Genomic DNA, 17,231 nt, shown 5'->3' with positions numbered 1-17,231 from the left:
TAAAACTCAATTACTTTATTGTTAAAATTAATAGTTTTACGGTGTGAAGAGTGAACTTTTACATGGGCCAGAGCTCTATCGGGTTGTTCACACCACTTTACAATATTGTGTATATTACATATTAATGAAAAACCAAAGTAAAATAAGATTCAATATATCCCTTACTCACTACGTTTTCTTCATAGAATTATCATTTATTATGTACAGTTCACATTGAGAATTATTTTATCATATCATGCTAGAGTGTGAGAGAAATCTTAATAATAATTACAAAAAAATGGAATGTAATGAAATGATATATTTTTACTGATTGCTAAGTTTAAATAGATCATAATCTTCTCAGAAAAGTTGAGGATTTCAAAATTAATTTAAGTTTCAAAGTAAAGACTTCTAAGTACAAGTCTATGGTTTTGGAATCATCCTAACCTTTTGTATAAGCTTCTTAACAACTGTTTCATACTTTTCATATTTACCATTCAACAGGATTTATTTTTGTTCATTTCAAGAAAATACACTTCAACTCATACAGAAAGAATCAGTTTGGCTTTTGATGATGATTCAGGAATGAAAAATTCCAAGCTTTTGAGCAGAATTTTCAACGCAGCTTAGAAAGAGGCATTTCTGAAAGTAACTTAGAGATACTTTGAAAATAGTCTTTCAGGCGAGCACATTTATGAGCAGCTAAAGTTTCCACTAATTGAATACATATTTAATGCTCCCGCTAACTATACATACAGTTAATGGTATCAGAACATTTTAAAGCACGCAATAGAAGAGAAAAAGTCCTTTTCAACGAGACTTAATTCGCAGCAATTGGATGTTTGAAACCGAATATGCCGTATGTTATTCTCTGCATCTAATCCCAAGCATAAACATTTCTATAAACATTGTCCGGAAATGCGTAGTCTGGGATTTACAGACGACAAAAGTTCAAGTCGGTTAAAGACTAGTCCAAAATGTATTGTTCTCGAACAATAAAAATACACATTTTTTAAATTTTATTCCTCATATCGAAAACTGCGAAGTAGGCTGAATTATGCATTTTCCGATCTTGAGTCCTCTTTGATCTCTTGAGTTCTATTTTTTAGTTCTCAAGGTTTGTTTCTGTTAGCAAAGTAGTCAGGGATTCAAATAAAAAATTAATGTTCGTTTTTTTGCTGTTTCACTGCGTTACTATAACATACAATCTATTTGGATTTTATTTGCCAAATTTCATTAAAATATCAGCAACATTTTTGAAATAGTATCAAGAAAATTAGTTTCCAAATCATCATTTGTCATACTGTATATCTTGAACCTTTTCCGCACTTACATTTATAGGGACTTTGATGATTACATTTTAAATAGAATAATTTGTCGGACTATAACTTCTTTCTGAGACAAGTTGTATAGCGACAAGCAAATGCGGTAAAATAAATACCGTAATATGTTTTTCAAATTCATTGTGACAATTATCTTATTAGTGCAGAATAGTTTTCAGGAATTTCTTCGGAACAATTTGAGTGGAGGCTTGGATGGCCGAAAATACTCAGTGGCTTACGCCACTAGGACACTGAATAATGCAAGTATTAAACAATACAGTAGAAATAAAAATGTATTCCAATATTCGAAGAAGAATTGTTTAGAAGTTAAGTGGGGCTTTACCATTTATTTTAAATTATTTCCCTTCCATTCCTATTTACATCATTTACCACTCTTACCGCCATTCTATTACCAACTTACTAACATTTAATTATAACCTTGAAAAGCAGCACTGACTGTATAAAACTTAGCGTCTTTAATGAGCTGTTGTAGGTTTCTTAAACTGTTTTAACTTATTAATCATTAAATTGTTTTTTTGGTTTACAAAATCGCCAAAAGATAGTCTTTCTGTAGCCAGTTGCAAAACCAATTATTCTGACATGATCTATTTAAACCTCCTATGTACAATGCGGTTTTACATACTTTTTAAATGCGAAATTGCAGAAAAATTATGAATCGTGTTGCATAAAATAATTTGCAAAACTGTGAAACAATGTTAATATTAATTATAATATTATACTAGTGAAATTACTTGTATTAATGGCAAATAAAATGGATGTTTCTTACGTGCCAGTGCATAAACGTGCGCTAGTACCTCATCTTGGAAAGAAAACGTTTGTTAGGAAGCCCGCACACGCACATAAATTCTTTCAGGCTGCACGTGAGGTCATAAACGTTCCTACAACGCCGATTAATGAATTCTCATTCTTCATCCCTCAAATTATTGAGGCACTTTAATCGACATTTATTTTGGGTTTTAATGGTGTTATATAGCCCGTGTGTCAAGTCAATGATTATTGTAGAAATGTGAAGGATTCAAAGATCTTAATACTTGCTCTTAAGTTTGCATTTATCAATTCATCATTCTGATGCTGAGCAATGTGACTGAGTTGAGAAACCATTTCGAAATGGCTAGAAAATTCAGACTTATTCAATTCACTTTTGCGGTTTCTGTAATAATCTCCTTCAAAATTTCCCCGATTACGATCGCTTCCAAGTTCTAATGTTTCTGGCAATGGTTCATGCGATTCACATTTTGATACCGGGTATTTTTAAGTGCAGAATCTGTACATATTGTTGCTGTATTTGGGTCACAAATGTAAACGCCACTGTCCCAATATTTCCGTTAGTCAGCAGTTTTATAGTTCAGTTAATTAAATCAATTATTTGCATTTATAATAGTTCACGTGATTGAAAAGCAAGAAAATACGCGTTAACAAAAAAAATCTATATTTGAAGTCTACTAAGAAATAGGCCTATTATAAAAACCTTTAAACAATTGCATTTACTGAAAAATGTAAATAACATAGAATGTTTAATAAAACTGGATATTATTCTGAGCAATCCACGTATATTTCCATTCTAATAGCACAGATGAAAACAACGCTATCAATGTAGAAAGAAAAATTCCGCTAACCTTCGTACAATTTGAGAGTCAAAATAGCCCAAGTATTATATTCGGAACATTTTACAAAAATATCAGATATTAGTTGTTTAAAGGTGTTAAATCAATTCAGATAATTAACATATTTGGTTGCTGGCAAATAGCAAATCGAGAGCTCTTAATAAAATTCTATTGAGTAGATTAAATTAATTTTGAAATGTTCTTTTCACTGTTGAAAATGCGATTCTGCAATTCTTTTCAAAAGGGTATAAGAGACAGATAGAAAACCCCATTTAAAATTTGCAACATACAGCAACCAGCAACAGACACATTTGCAATTTCCACTCTATAATGGGCCATCTTGTCGGCTCAACATATTCTATTTGATTCTCTTTGATAATTAATGGTGCTTCTGTTATTGTTGAATTACTATTTGTAGTAATATTTGTTTTAATAACTGATAGTCAGTTTACTAAAAATTAAGAAATATAAGAACAGAACACAATTAATGAATCAGTAGCAATTGAACTCTTCGTTGGCCATTTTCTTGTTCAGTTCCTGAACTTTTAACTTCTTTTTGTTTTAGGAAAATTAAACCGTTTGCCTGCTTTTGAACAACATTTACGCTCAAATTTTGCACTTACTTGACTTCTTGACTATTGAGATACAGAAACTTTTCCTTTATTGATTCATCAGTTTCGATACCTTAAGTGGTTTTAGCACGTCTTGATGACGGATTGTCCAGGATTCGAAATATCAGCAATCATTTACGGCTGCCACATTGGAAATTAGCAACTTTCTATTGATATTTTTTTAGTTTTCTTACATACTTCCACTAGTTAAAGTTCTATCTAGGAAAATTACGCACGCTTTGTTTTCGAACCTGAAAATATCAATGAAATTTACTTTTGGATATGGTTTTGGATTTATTTTAAATTTTAGGAGTGCAAGAACTCACTTAATCAACGCTCTTCATTATTCTAAATTCTTACTTTTTCAAAGATCAGAAGTTTGTCAAATTTTCTGTAATAATCTATCTGAAAATTTTAATGCTTGATTGTTCTTGAAAAAATTCAGCTTAATGGTCGATAAATGGTTTTTCAGACAATTTCAGAAAAACTTTTTAGTTTAAACTTGCCGTTTCAATATGCATGTAAACGTCTATACACTGGTTGCAGTAGCTAAGATATATCCATATTCGAATTGAAATTAAACATGCCCTGAAAACCGTTGAAAACACAGTAAATGAAAGAAATGCCTGTCTAAACCTAACTAATGTATATACAAAATCCATTCTGAAATATATATAATTTAAATATATCTTCATAGTAATATTAACGTGTAATCTCTTTCGTAATTCGTATCTTATCCATTAAAATTTATATGCTAGAATTTAACTAGATTTATGTACAACTTTAATATGAGTTTTGAGCCGTACCTTTAATATCTGTAACTTTGAATTATCGACCTTTCAATCAACAGTAATTAAAAACACAGAACAATTTAAACTTTCTCACAGTCCTTATAGTTTCATTGAATTAATTAATGGTGAATCTAATACTACTAAGCTTATCTTACACAGCATCGTTCAGAAGAGTGATTTGGGGAGGCAGAAATTATGTTCAATTTCCAGGAATTTAATTGTATTTTTTTGTAGCAAAAACATATTTGCTGTTTACCAGGATACAAATTTACGTGGATACACAGTTTTAGTTTCCAGACTACTGCAAATAATGTAAGTTTGGGGGTAAAATCTCTTTAAAATTGCACGTGGATTATGTGGAGAAATATAGGCGGATTAATGTTATAAATGGAAATTTATTCAGGATATACGTCTTCCTGGCAGAATTTTGAAACTAATATCTGAAAACCCATGTCACATATTAATAGATATAAATTTCGCAGAATCCCTATTTGCAAGAAGGAGAAACATGCATGTGTAAATCTATTCAGCATGAAAGAGTCAATGGAATAGTCACTATAGGTTTGTCTGGCTCGACTTTCTTATAGTCCTAACCACCGTTAACTGCGCCCGGATAAAATACTTTATTACCATGAATGATTTTTTGTGATTAATTACATGGCCTTATTATAATCCCTTATGGTCGAGCTAGTAGAAAATATACCACTTATATCACAAACCAAACATTAGGATGACTACTCCATTACATTAGGATAGTTCGACAGAATTAGAAGTCACGAAGTTCTTTCTGCCTGGTTTCCATTTAACTGTATGCAAGCAAGACGTATGCAATGAAGGCCAGCACTTCTATGGAGGGACCCATTCTTTGGTTACCTCCATGCTGCATAGCTTCAGGATGCTCACCTATACAAAAGCAAATCGTCAAATCGTATCAAAATACTTTCTACTTAAAATGATGTTTTATGGCATTCTTACTACACAATGAGCAAGTTAATGTGCTTTTATCGTCCATTAAAGATCTATAATTAAAGTTCTCAAGTAGTTATAGTGGCTTTGCAATAGACATTTTCATTAAGGAATAACTCGGCACTTTTCCGTACTTTTGATAGCTGAACTTTTGTATTGCGCAATTTAAAGTTTCCCGAGAAATGATCGAATTTCCAAGAAGCGACGATAGTAGCAAGACCTTAGTTACGATATCTATTTAAGTTGGCGAATTTAATCTCTTTGCACCATTGTTTATGAAATATTGCAACCACTGCAATTATTTGCTGGCACTTTAATAGTTTTGGTTTGTCAGAATCTGCAATGTTACATAAGTTACAAACAACTTAAAAAAGTCGAATAGAGACCGACATGAATGTTAATATGTTTGAGATTGCGGATAATTCTTTATTATTTTTATATGGTCCTTCCCTCGTATAAGTTTAGAAATGTAATAAAAATATTAATCTAGCAATTAAGAGGAGTATTTGAAAAAATGAGTGGAAAACAAAGCCATAGAAACAGAGCCGGAAGTTAATATGGAAAATGCGACAATAGTAGAGAAGCACATTAGAATGGTACAACGGAAGGCAAAGAACTTTTTATGCCACAGACTTAGTGTAAAGCAAGAAATTAATAAAAAGTTCAAAAACCATTTAGAAGAACGCACATCCTTTGTGGTTGACCTTAGAAAACAATGAAGCTTGCAGACAAGCTTGCAAGAAATGAAGAATAACATGAAATAAACGAATCGGATATTTGGAATATTAGTAATAATAGTTCAAACTAACGACAATTACATCGTTTCAGTAGCCGTGTTGAACAGTAAAAAATACACAAGTGCCCTTGAAAGCCTTAATAAAATTCAAAATAATTAAAATCTTAGAAAAAGACGAAATTAGCCAGCTAGCGCTAATAGTCATTTCGATAGACCATGCGACGGGAGACCTGCCTCTATCTTCTGCAATAGATTTATCAAACTTTCCCTTTTCCCATTAAAGCGCACTCTACTAACAACAAATATTTTTTATTGTTAATTGTAAGTTTTAATGTTTAATTTAAATTTGTCAACATAATTTTACGAATTTTAATGTGAGCAGGTTCATGTCGGTCCGTTTCCCGTCGTGTTTTTGGTGTTCCTCTGACCTTTGTTTTGCACTCCTGGGGTTTGCTTATGATTTGACGAGTAAGTTTTTTACCATACTTTATTCCATTCATGTCCTTGACTTCCATGTGATTACCTCTACTTTTTGTGATTTCAGCGGCCCTGATTATAACTTAACAGTCGAAAGCACTTGGCCATATTTGATATTCAAGGGTTGAATTAAACCACACCCACGATTATACACACACTATATTACAAATTAACATGTTCTTTGATTGGATTTTCTTCAGTGTGTACACACCCACTTCCTTCCTTTCTATTGTATAAGTCTCATTGCAGTTTTTAGGGTCAACTTAACGTTTTCGGTTAATTTCTGTATTTTTTCTTGACATTTTTTTGCGTTTTTTCTTCTTGGAGATATTGATGTTATGTTTATACGGTCTTATATAAAAATAATATATTTTCAGAACTGTTGACTTTGTGCGCAATAATTTTCATGTAAATATTATTGAAATTTCGATACCTGCTGAAAAAGCAACTTCGTTAAATTATTTAATGTAAACGGTACAAATTTATCTGAATTCGCTAAACCAACACTTTTATAAAATTAGTGTTCTTTGAATAGATTCTAGATAGTGTGCTTTGGATTGAAAATATCAAAACTAAACATTTTAAATTCAAGTTAATTCCATCGTTTTCGTGTATTGCAATCGATAATTTTGATACTTTTACAATAGAAAAACAAATACTAGAATATTCTTCTCTAAAGCCTTCAGAGCCAAGTGGATCGATTTTATTATGTTTCCGAGGAAATGCGCATTTCAACTTTGGTCGAAAATTCCACCCTACGCAGATATTTTCAATTAGAATATTCTAAATGGCTAAATATATAATTTCTCCTACTTATACAATCCTGGCCAACACATTTCAACTACCAAACAGCACGCAGCTTATATTCATAAGCTCTCATCTCAGGACTGTAACATTTGCTCTAATTAAGCCACTTTTCCAACTGCTCTTGTTCCGTTTCAAACCCTGTAACAGTTTGTTCGACATGACACCCTTAATAACCGCTATCCAGTTTGAACACGATCCGCCAGAATGAGAATTTGGGGTTGTGTGTTGATATGCTTCAACAAATTAGAGGGTCAAGTACTTCCCTTTCAGCCACTAATATGTATTCACTGTTTCATTGTCTTTAGACCATCTAGCTACCCCTTTACCAGCTTTTCGTTATCTAGCCAACAAACATTGTTTTAGTGTCGTCTTTCAACTATAACATGAACTTGTCCAATTTGTCTTTGGAAACTTATTGAAACCACTTACTTCATTGTTGAATGTGTTAAATATTGCTAAATATACACAGTTAAAATATAAAGGAGCCGTTCAATTAAAAAAGTACATACTTTTTAGGGCAAAAATGTGCTTTTTACAACCTACAATGCCTCAAAAAATAATAATACACATCCCTATTCTTGCTTCGATTATATTCGAAAAAATAAGTCATAAACATCTGGAATTCTGAATAAACTAATTTCAAGAACAGTGTTAAATCTGTAATTTTACAACCAATTAATTCCTTATTGCGGAAGGTAAGAATTTAAAGTCACAAGTGACAACCCTTCTTCCCCAAATATTTAATTAATAATTTCGTATAATATTACCTGTCTGCCGCTGATTAGTTTTCTCGTTTGCCAAATATTAATAACACAGAGTTACTCGAAGAATTTCGAAGTCTCCTCCACTTTCCTCGAGTATTAATTAGCTAATTGACTTTCTGGTATTTTAATAAAAATTATCGGTTGCTTGGAAATAGGCAAGTAATACCTGACTTATTGAATATTTGCGAAAAAGCTCTTGAATATCTCATCGAGAACGACATTAACGATAAAAGTGAGGTAATTTATTACGATATTAATAATGACACGTTTCTATAAAAAATATTAATTAGAAAACTTATAAACTGCTTTTAGATTATTAGCTGCATTTTAGGATAATTTGTATTTGTATATAGAAAGCACGAAAAAACGTTCTTGAACTTTTTGAAAGTGAAACGAGTGAAGAAGTTGTTCCTTGAAGTCATCAAAACCTCGTGTACTGAACATTTTGAAATATTTCGCTAGGCAGCAATTAATCGCACAGTCGTGCCCTAGGTTAGTATCAACGGATTTTAAATTAAAATTTGTATAAAAAATACATTCAACCAGTTTTTTTTCTCTCAATTGTCACATTTATGTTGCTTACGGATACAGTTTTGTTTCTTGTCAACACTTTGTCGAAAATGCATGAAGAAATAAAAGTCAAAAATAAACGCAAATATTTGTATCTGCCCTGATGGGACATCTTGTATAGTTTGATAAATTTATACAAGAATTCTTCGGTTTCAGGATATTCAAAAAGCAATTGATAAAAATATTCTCCAGGTAGGGATTAACGTTTTGGTCCATCCCACATATCAAAAATGAATAAAGAAGCCGAGAGAAAACACGTAAATGTTCAAATGGATCCCTTTGTGCTTCTCAAAGTGCGTTGCGCGAAATAATCCAATAAAACTTAAATTTAAATATGTACACAGTGCCTCACCTCAATTTGTCATTTCCAATTTAAAACCGTTTCGGGTTTTTACAAAATACAACAATTCTTTTATTGAATAAATATTGACACGCTCAAAACATTTCAATACATATTGAAATAACATGGCCATGCAAACGAAATTTTATGTTCTATTTAGATTCGAAAATTGCATTTGTTGACAATTTTATAATTAATTAAATATGTTTCACATATTTGATCAAATTAGTGTTGAAGTTGAGTGATCCGATGTTGTGCAGTTTACGGAAAATTGTTAATCAACCTATGCTTTAACAAGTTTTAAATTTAATTGGATTACATTTTATCTGTGTCGGAAGCGCGTGTACAGATGAATGGCTTTGAATCAAAAAAATATATTTCCTTCTCCTTAATTGATGAGAATCGCCAGTTTCCTAGTTCTTGGCTGATTGGTTTACTCTTTTCAATACAAGACCATATTTTAAAACCATGTTGATAATAATAAATGAACTAGTCCGAGAAAGTGTAAAATTATCAAATTAGCGGAAACAAATAGCGAGTGTTAAAAGGTAAGTATAGTATTAGTGTGTCGTTATACTTACGATTTTAGTCACAATTTGAACAAACATTAAATACTGAGCAAAACCACATGGATTATATTGTTTACCTAATCAATTATTCATATTAAATAGCATCAGATTACGGTGTTACATCGAATGAAGACATACATAAATTAATGCGAAATTGCAGCAGCATTGTGTCTTTTTGCCAAACGTTTCTGAGAAGAAATAATATTAATGCTAGATCACCTCTACCTGACGCATATTACCTCTTTCTATCAATAGATAATAGTACAAGTCGACATAAAAACAGTTCAAAGTTTGATTTATCCTGGCTCGAACGTACTGTATCGTAGAAAAGCAATTTTTTATGTTGTTCAATTCTCGTAAGTCGGTATGAAAATAGCAAAAAAGCGCTTAATTAGTCAACCCGTACAAGCTTTAAACAGTTTATGTTTTCAGTGCCAAAGGAAATGATTAAAACATGTCTTCAGCTGAAGCATTAACATTCAGGCCTGGAAGATGATCGTTGTAACCAATAAGAAGCAATTGAACAAGCCTTCAGCCTCGTATGTCAAACTTTGATGCGGCAAGATTCCTTTGGATTTCCTTCCTAAAGCACTCAAAATTGATAAGGAAACGTATTACCGCTAGGTTTTTGAAAATTGTTGTGCCAATTGAGTATGTTGTTGTTAATGATATGAATTCTTGTTCATTTTGTTTATGATACACAAAGCGTTGATATGGGTATGAATGCCGAATAGATGAGATAATTTCCTATCATTTTCATTTATTTCTCTCTTTAATCATTTCTTCAAGGTGCTCTTCGCACAGAACATTTGTGACTGCACTTATTTAAGTATATTGGTTTTTTACATCCACAAAACATGTTTGGACCATTAGATTGAATAAGACATATTTTCGATGAAGAATTATTTTTCCATTAATAACTTATATTAGCATTGTTTTTGTAAAGGAGTCATATTCACCTAATAGTAAGGTAGATTAATAAAATACCGTGTTATACAAAATCAGAAGCACTGTTTTGTTTAAATATTAAGGGATTTCAATGTAAACAGGCTTCGGTATATATTTTTTAAGTCGTTGAAGAAAAGCGTAGTTATCCATATCCATTGTTGCGGCCACTAATTTATGTGAATTCAGAGCAAACACTAGTTTTTTTAATTTAATACAAATGAAACATAAATAATATTCCGATTTTAATTCTTTGGGCAACCAATAACAATCGGTTGTCAATTGAAGAAAATTCCCATAGATCAATACAAACTGAATTCGATTAAATTTAGGCAAACAGAGAAAATGAAATTTTAACTCTAACTAACTAAGCCGTAACTAAAGGGCCTTATAAGAGGATTGTTGGAACAAAAGCTTTTATTTTTAACAACACCTTTTTTGGCTGGGACTATTGGATAATTTTTTTAAATTTAGTTATACACTGAGCCGCAAATTTAACGCTTGGGGCTTAAATATCCCCAACTTGAATAGAAAAATATCAGTGGGCGATACGACCTGAATAATTTTGTCGTCGAATTATAGCTTTATTGTTGAACAAAGTTAATGATGTAAGATAAGCAAAAAAATTCAATAAATGTATTGTACAGAGTGTATGTACAAATATTGGTATGTTTCTTACACAAAATTAGAAGAAATGGTTATCGTTTTTTCAATGACAAAGCTTTTACCTTCAGTCCCGTTTATTCGTTTAGCACTTAGGGCGTTGTTTTGCATCAAACTCTTTAGAAGGGCACGAACTAATCAAAAATAAATTCGGCTCGGTAGGACAACTTTGCATGATATAATGAAACAAAAAAAGCGCTTGCTTCCTACTGAGAATTTTTCAAAGATATCTGTTCTTTTCAACAAGATATCTTGAGTTTTTCCAAGACCGCAACTTTTTAATAGCAATTGGAGCCAAGGACACTACCTACAATGGAATTAGTTGAAATGAGGGCTTTTCTTGATCTGTTAATGTTAGCAAAAAAAAATAACTTATTTTAATAATATTTTCGACGAGATATTCTGTTGCCGAATATTTTACATCGTTATCTTAATTCAACTGAAAGCATGTTTCGCGCGATTTTAGAACATAAAATATATTTTCTATACTAAATGAAGATAATCCCAAATAATGACCATAACATAAAGGAAGAATAATTACCCAAGAAAACCATGAATAAATTCAATTGAATTAACTCCACCTGTAAAAAATGAAGTAGTTTCAGGAGAACTAAATATAATAAAACTATGAAAAGACACTCTTGAAAGCAACCAAAAGCCGCTCCGATACAAAATAATTACATTATAAATTTAGCCGAATAGATGCCATCCCAATAAAATGAATGGAATAAATAAGCTGCTCTCGATCTTTTGCACCCACACTTTAGTGTAATTAATCAAACCTGTCGGAAAGTTATCAACATCCGGGAATATTTCCTGCAAATAGAATTGCGAGTCTGGCGATGATGGCATTTTCGATTTCGGCTATGATATTCATCAAACAATTACTTTTTTGCATTTATCTTTCCGCAGAAACAAATTCCAAATTATGAGTTTTAGAGTTACCGTTAGGATTGGTTGTGGAAAAATTAACACCCTGATTTTATCAGATTGTACTGTTATAAATACGTTTTAACATCGAAAAGGGCAGGACATTCCAGAAATTTGAACGTCACGTTTTTCGATATTCTGCACAATACCTGGTACAAAAAATGGTAAGAATCTGTGATCTGTTATCTACTTACCATTCAAAACATGGACTGTTACATTTGCATGTCTAGAATTTGAAGGATTGCACTGGTAGTTTCCAGAATCGGATGGTCTGGCCCTTTGAATGAGTAGAACGCTTCGACTGGTTTCGCCTCTTTCTGTTGCTACACTTATGCCTCCTCTTATACTTGAGTAACTTATGATCTAAACAAGAAAAATTCCATTTACCTTAAAGCGATAAAAATTCTAATAAGAAAGTGAGAATATAAATTGCAGGTTTAGAAACGCTTGATAGTTTACAAATTGTAACTTTCTGCCACAACTAAGACACTGTGGAAGTTAGCAATAGTTTCCCGTAAGGCGGTCGATTTCACCTCGAGCTTACGATTATCGCTGGTCTGCGACATACCAATACTTATAGGGATCGTCTCTTAAGTCCGAAAAGTTTCTTAGTTTCATTGAGTTCTTATCGTTTGAAAGTGACTTAGATGTTTTACGTGCTTTGTAGAATGGAGTTTTTTAGTTCGGGAAATTGAAGGCAATTTCCATGCGTTGGTGTATGTACCGACACAACAGTAACTAATCGTTACCTAAACAACAAAATGTATGCACAGTTCAGATTATTTTCAAATTATTTTATGTTAAAATCTGAATCACTTCAGAAAATAACTTACTTTTAACATTACGCAATTTATCGTGAAAAGTTAAGAGTTTCAAGAAAACAGCGGAAACAATATTCAATTATTTGAAAAAAGACACTTTAGTACTAACAGTTTGAAATATCATTAGAGTGAACTGAACATTAGCTGATTATTGAGACCCAAAATGATTAGAGCAACCACAACCCTCAAGGGAGTCTGGCTAAGTAAAGCCAAGATTATTAATTATTCACAGGAATCGATCCAAACATCACGTCCATTCTTCGATGAATATTTTATACCTTGCGTTTTTTCAAGGAGATTAAAGAAGTTTCAGGAATATCTAAATAAAAAAGGCAGGATACGACTTATTGATATTCCGTCCTATAATTGAAATGTGCCATTCGTTTCCAGCAGAATACGTTTATTTATTGAGATTTTTTGAGGCAGAGAAACAAGAAATTTTTAATTTATAATTTTTTATTCGGGTATTATTGAACAATCAATGATAAATGCATTAAAATACCTTATAAGTTGCAATACGATGCTCCTAATTTCATTCGATCTCAACTATAAAAAGACTTTCACTAGTATTAACTATTAACACTTAAGTCTTAGGCAAATACTAAATTTGAATTTCGATCTGGTCCAAAGATGCTGATTTTATACGGTTCTAATATATGTTTTAATATATAACCTTAGATAAAACTGTAAAGGCAATTGATTAAATTCTATTAGTTCTTGCCCTCTTTCTCTGTTACTTTATGAAACTTCTTCTCAAGTCATTCTTTGAATATGATTTAACATTAATTTTCTTCTACCTCGTCTGTAGCTTCAAGAATACGTCCAAATGTAGCTTTGAAGAAAAAGTCGAAGAGCGCAATATCTGACAAACAAGGTGGCCAAAAAACGATTGAATTAAGGGTTATTTGTTTATATGAAAATTGTATGTACAGAATGATTCTTATTCTGCAATAGCGAATTTATTTGTTATGCTACAATTTGAATACAATTTAACGAAATATCCTACCGTCACTATTTACTAGATCCCCATCAAAGAAGAGGATCTCTAAAAACGACTTTTGTGAGTAAATCGAAATAAATAAATAATTTAATCTGATGAACTTGGCTGGGCCTTTAAAAAAAATATTAAAAACTTCCTAATGCTTTACTGTCAAACGTACAAGGAAACCATATTTTTCAAGCAAAAAGGATCTTACATTATGTTTAATAAATTTTGACTCTATAACACAATTCCTATTATAGCAGCATTCGTCGTTCTCTATTCGTTCCATCAAAAAACTGATAAGAACAATATTATCCAGTATTGTCAACTTTCCTTCTTCATTCCTTTGAGAATGGAACTTTGCATCTTACTATTAATAACATAAATTTCAGCACTTAAGTCACCTTGAATTTAATTTTTTTATGTGTAAGACATTATAGGTTTTAGACCCTTTTTCCTATTTGAAAATATTTATTGATCAACAGGTTATGTTGTGAGCATAAACTTGAGTCGAACTTACCGCTTCGTTGTGGTTCCAAAAAATATAAGCTGGAGGTTCTGGGCTGTGTCGAACTACACACGTCAAGTTTATGGTGCTTCCCCGATCAATGAATAATTCCGGGCCGCCTACGATCTCTGTGTCGGGCTCTGAAACATAAAAAATTCACAAATGAATTGCAAATTCCAAAGCCACAAAATCCAGAATTCTCTAGAGTATATTGCAAAAGATGTACAACTTGTCTTTCTCAGGGCCATAGTTACTTTATTAGCCAATTATATTGACGTGCAAGTGCGTTTTGCTTCACGAACATGTGTTTTATGGCTGAATTAGTGACTGAAAACAGCCTTTGCGTTTCTCTTTGACTTAGAAGAATTGTGCAGTAAGTAAATTAAAAATGAATATTGCTTCCAAAGTTAGCGAACTTTGTTGAACGCACGAACGCATCCAGTTAATCTAAGAGATTTTCAATCTGTTTTATTGAAAACGCCATGATCGGGAAGCATTAAGTAAACGAATAAAATTTGTCAGTGTTTCTTTACCATTTTCTGGAACGAGTAACAGTATTAATTTTTGCATGTAAATCATTTGCAATCAAATATAATTGAATCTATAGGGTGCTTATTTTTTTTTAGTTCAGCTCAATAATAAGAATTATTAAAATTAATACAAAACATCTGCACAACCATAGTTAATTTTGAAGACACCAAGAGTGCAAATACAGTTTTAAGACCATGTTTCAAACTAGTAGCAATATAATTTGAACAAAAATATGACACACACACATCAATCAATCATTTTATCAAGTTAGTGGTTTAATATAATTAACATCTCAATGCCATTTACTATATCATATAATTTCTTTTTTCTTCTTCCCAAAATTCTTCACCAGATTATTAATGTTGCAGTTTAATTAAACATGAAATTGTATTAATAAAACCACCTAAATTTTCCATGTATACAGTTACTCGGAATTAACTCTAATATTTAATTAAGTCATGTTTTTCTATGTCTCTTCGAATAAGTACACAACGTTCGCAAAATGTTGCTCTGGCATAAAATAAAAAATACTGCTTTCGATAGGATTTTTTAGAGTGAACAAATTGAAGACATTTTAATTTGATGATAGAAAATTTTAAAGCGAAGATTGAAAATGATGAGAACAAAAGAGGGGGCATACTAATGAAATTAGGGCAAGGGAAGAACTTCGAAATAACGAATACCTTCAGTAAACGTTCAAATAAGATTATGTAAATGGAAGACTTTCCGAGATAACAACACCAATTCGACTATCGTAAGAATGAATTTTAAACGTAGACCATAAAAGTGAATAATATGCACAAGCAGAGTGATTGCAGTCTCAATTTACAGTTATTCAGTTGTATTTTAAACAAAACAATAGTTAGACAAACCAAATATAGTACATAGATGAATGAAAATGAGTGAACGATAATTTAGCAAACACCGGATGAAAAACCAAAATGACCCTGGTAAGACGAGAAATAAAAAGTGGGACGACTTGAAGCCTACTGCCATGAGCACATTGACAAAAATCCTGCAATTGAAAAAGGCAGAAAGAAATAGCAATGGATGACTAAAAAATTCGTACAAGAAATGATACGAAATTTTAGCAAAATAACAAATTATATCAATTAGAAAGACAAAAAGAAATTATATAGAATTCAGTTGGCAACGACGCAATACTTTAAAACCCAAGTAAAAGAAATCGAACATACAAAAGAGTTATTAAAACACTAATCAGGATATTACAGAGCTTAATAATTAAGAAACCGAAAATACCAAAGCACGCTTTACATCAAAAGCGGAAATTTAATAATAGTAATTGAACAACATTGAAAACTGTGAAGGCGATGAATTGAAAGGAATGAAAATTACATTGAAAACACTAAAAGAGATGAGGAACTAGAGATGAAAAATAAATACGTTGTATATGGCAGCCATCGATGTTGACATCGAAAGGTAATATCGATGTTAGGGAAACATCGAAGGCAGAACATCGATGTTTGCCGTTGCATACACGATTCAAACTGATTAACTTAAACTTAAATAATTTTATTTTACCACTACTATGACATTAAATAATCGACTAAATTTATTCAACTTATAGTTGCCACATTTTTTGGTCAGCTGACTGCAAAAAGAGGCTTTTTTTGGGTGCAGCTGGAAATGGGCAGTTATGCCGCGGTAACGTTTGAATCGGCACTATCAAAGAGTTCGCAGAAAGTGTTTCTATCTAGTATCAACATCAAATATCCGATGTTTTCATTCCAGGATTTAACATCGATGTTTTATGTCACATGCATGCCCGATGTCCCAAATTTCCAACATCGGTGGTAAAAATATCGAACATCGAACGAATTACATCGATCAGACTATGAAGGCTTTCACGGCCGGTTAAATTACATTTAAGTGAAACAGCGAATTCTTTGAGCAGACGGATGGAGTAGCAATGGGCAGCCCTCTTAGTCTAGTGATAGCCAACTATTTTATGGAAAAATTGAAAAGAACGCTGTGGACACAGCCGTGAGGAAACCTAAGTGCTGGTTCCGCTATGTTGATGACACTTTTGTTGTTTGGGGTCATGGTCTGACTGAACTGGAAGACTTCCTGAGGCACCTCAACTCAATAAACCCTAAAATTCAATTCACTATGGAAGTGGAGAAGGATGCGCGACTGCCTTTTTTGGATGTCTTGGTGATCAGAAAAGCCAACGGAAAACTGGCCCACACGGTGTACAGGAAACCGACACATACCGACCGGTACCTGCACAGTGGTTCAAACCATCACCCCAGTCAGAAGAGAGGAGTCATCAA

At 32.2% G+C, this 17,231-nt stretch overlaps 1 protein-coding gene across 2 annotated transcripts in view; it reads right to left on the bottom strand.

The window, feature by feature from the left end:
• Positions 1-17,231, bottom strand: part of LOC125504445 (hemicentin-2-like) — a 387,752-nt gene continuing 370,521 nt past the window's right edge. For both annotated transcript variants that reach the window (XM_048666409.1, XM_048666410.1), the window contains exons 4-6: positions 14,419-14,546; positions 12,290-12,458; positions 1-5,231 (exon numbers count right to left, since the gene is read on the bottom strand). In XM_048666409.1, the coding sequence (XP_048522366.1) occupies positions 5,131-5,231; positions 12,290-12,458; positions 14,419-14,546 (398 nt within the window). In that variant the 3' untranslated portion in view covers positions 1-5,130. The remainder of the gene's footprint in view (positions 5,232-12,289; positions 12,459-14,418; positions 14,547-17,231) is intronic.

The sequence above is a fragment of the Dendroctonus ponderosae genome, unplaced genomic scaffold, assembly GCF_020466585.1.
Source record: "Dendroctonus ponderosae isolate FM_Combo_2020 unplaced genomic scaffold, Dpon_F_20191213v2 Dpon_F_20191213_5, whole genome shotgun sequence".
NCBI lineage: Eukaryota > Metazoa > Arthropoda > Insecta > Coleoptera > Curculionidae > Dendroctonus > Dendroctonus ponderosae.
This window is presented reverse-complemented; position numbering and strand designations above follow the sequence as displayed.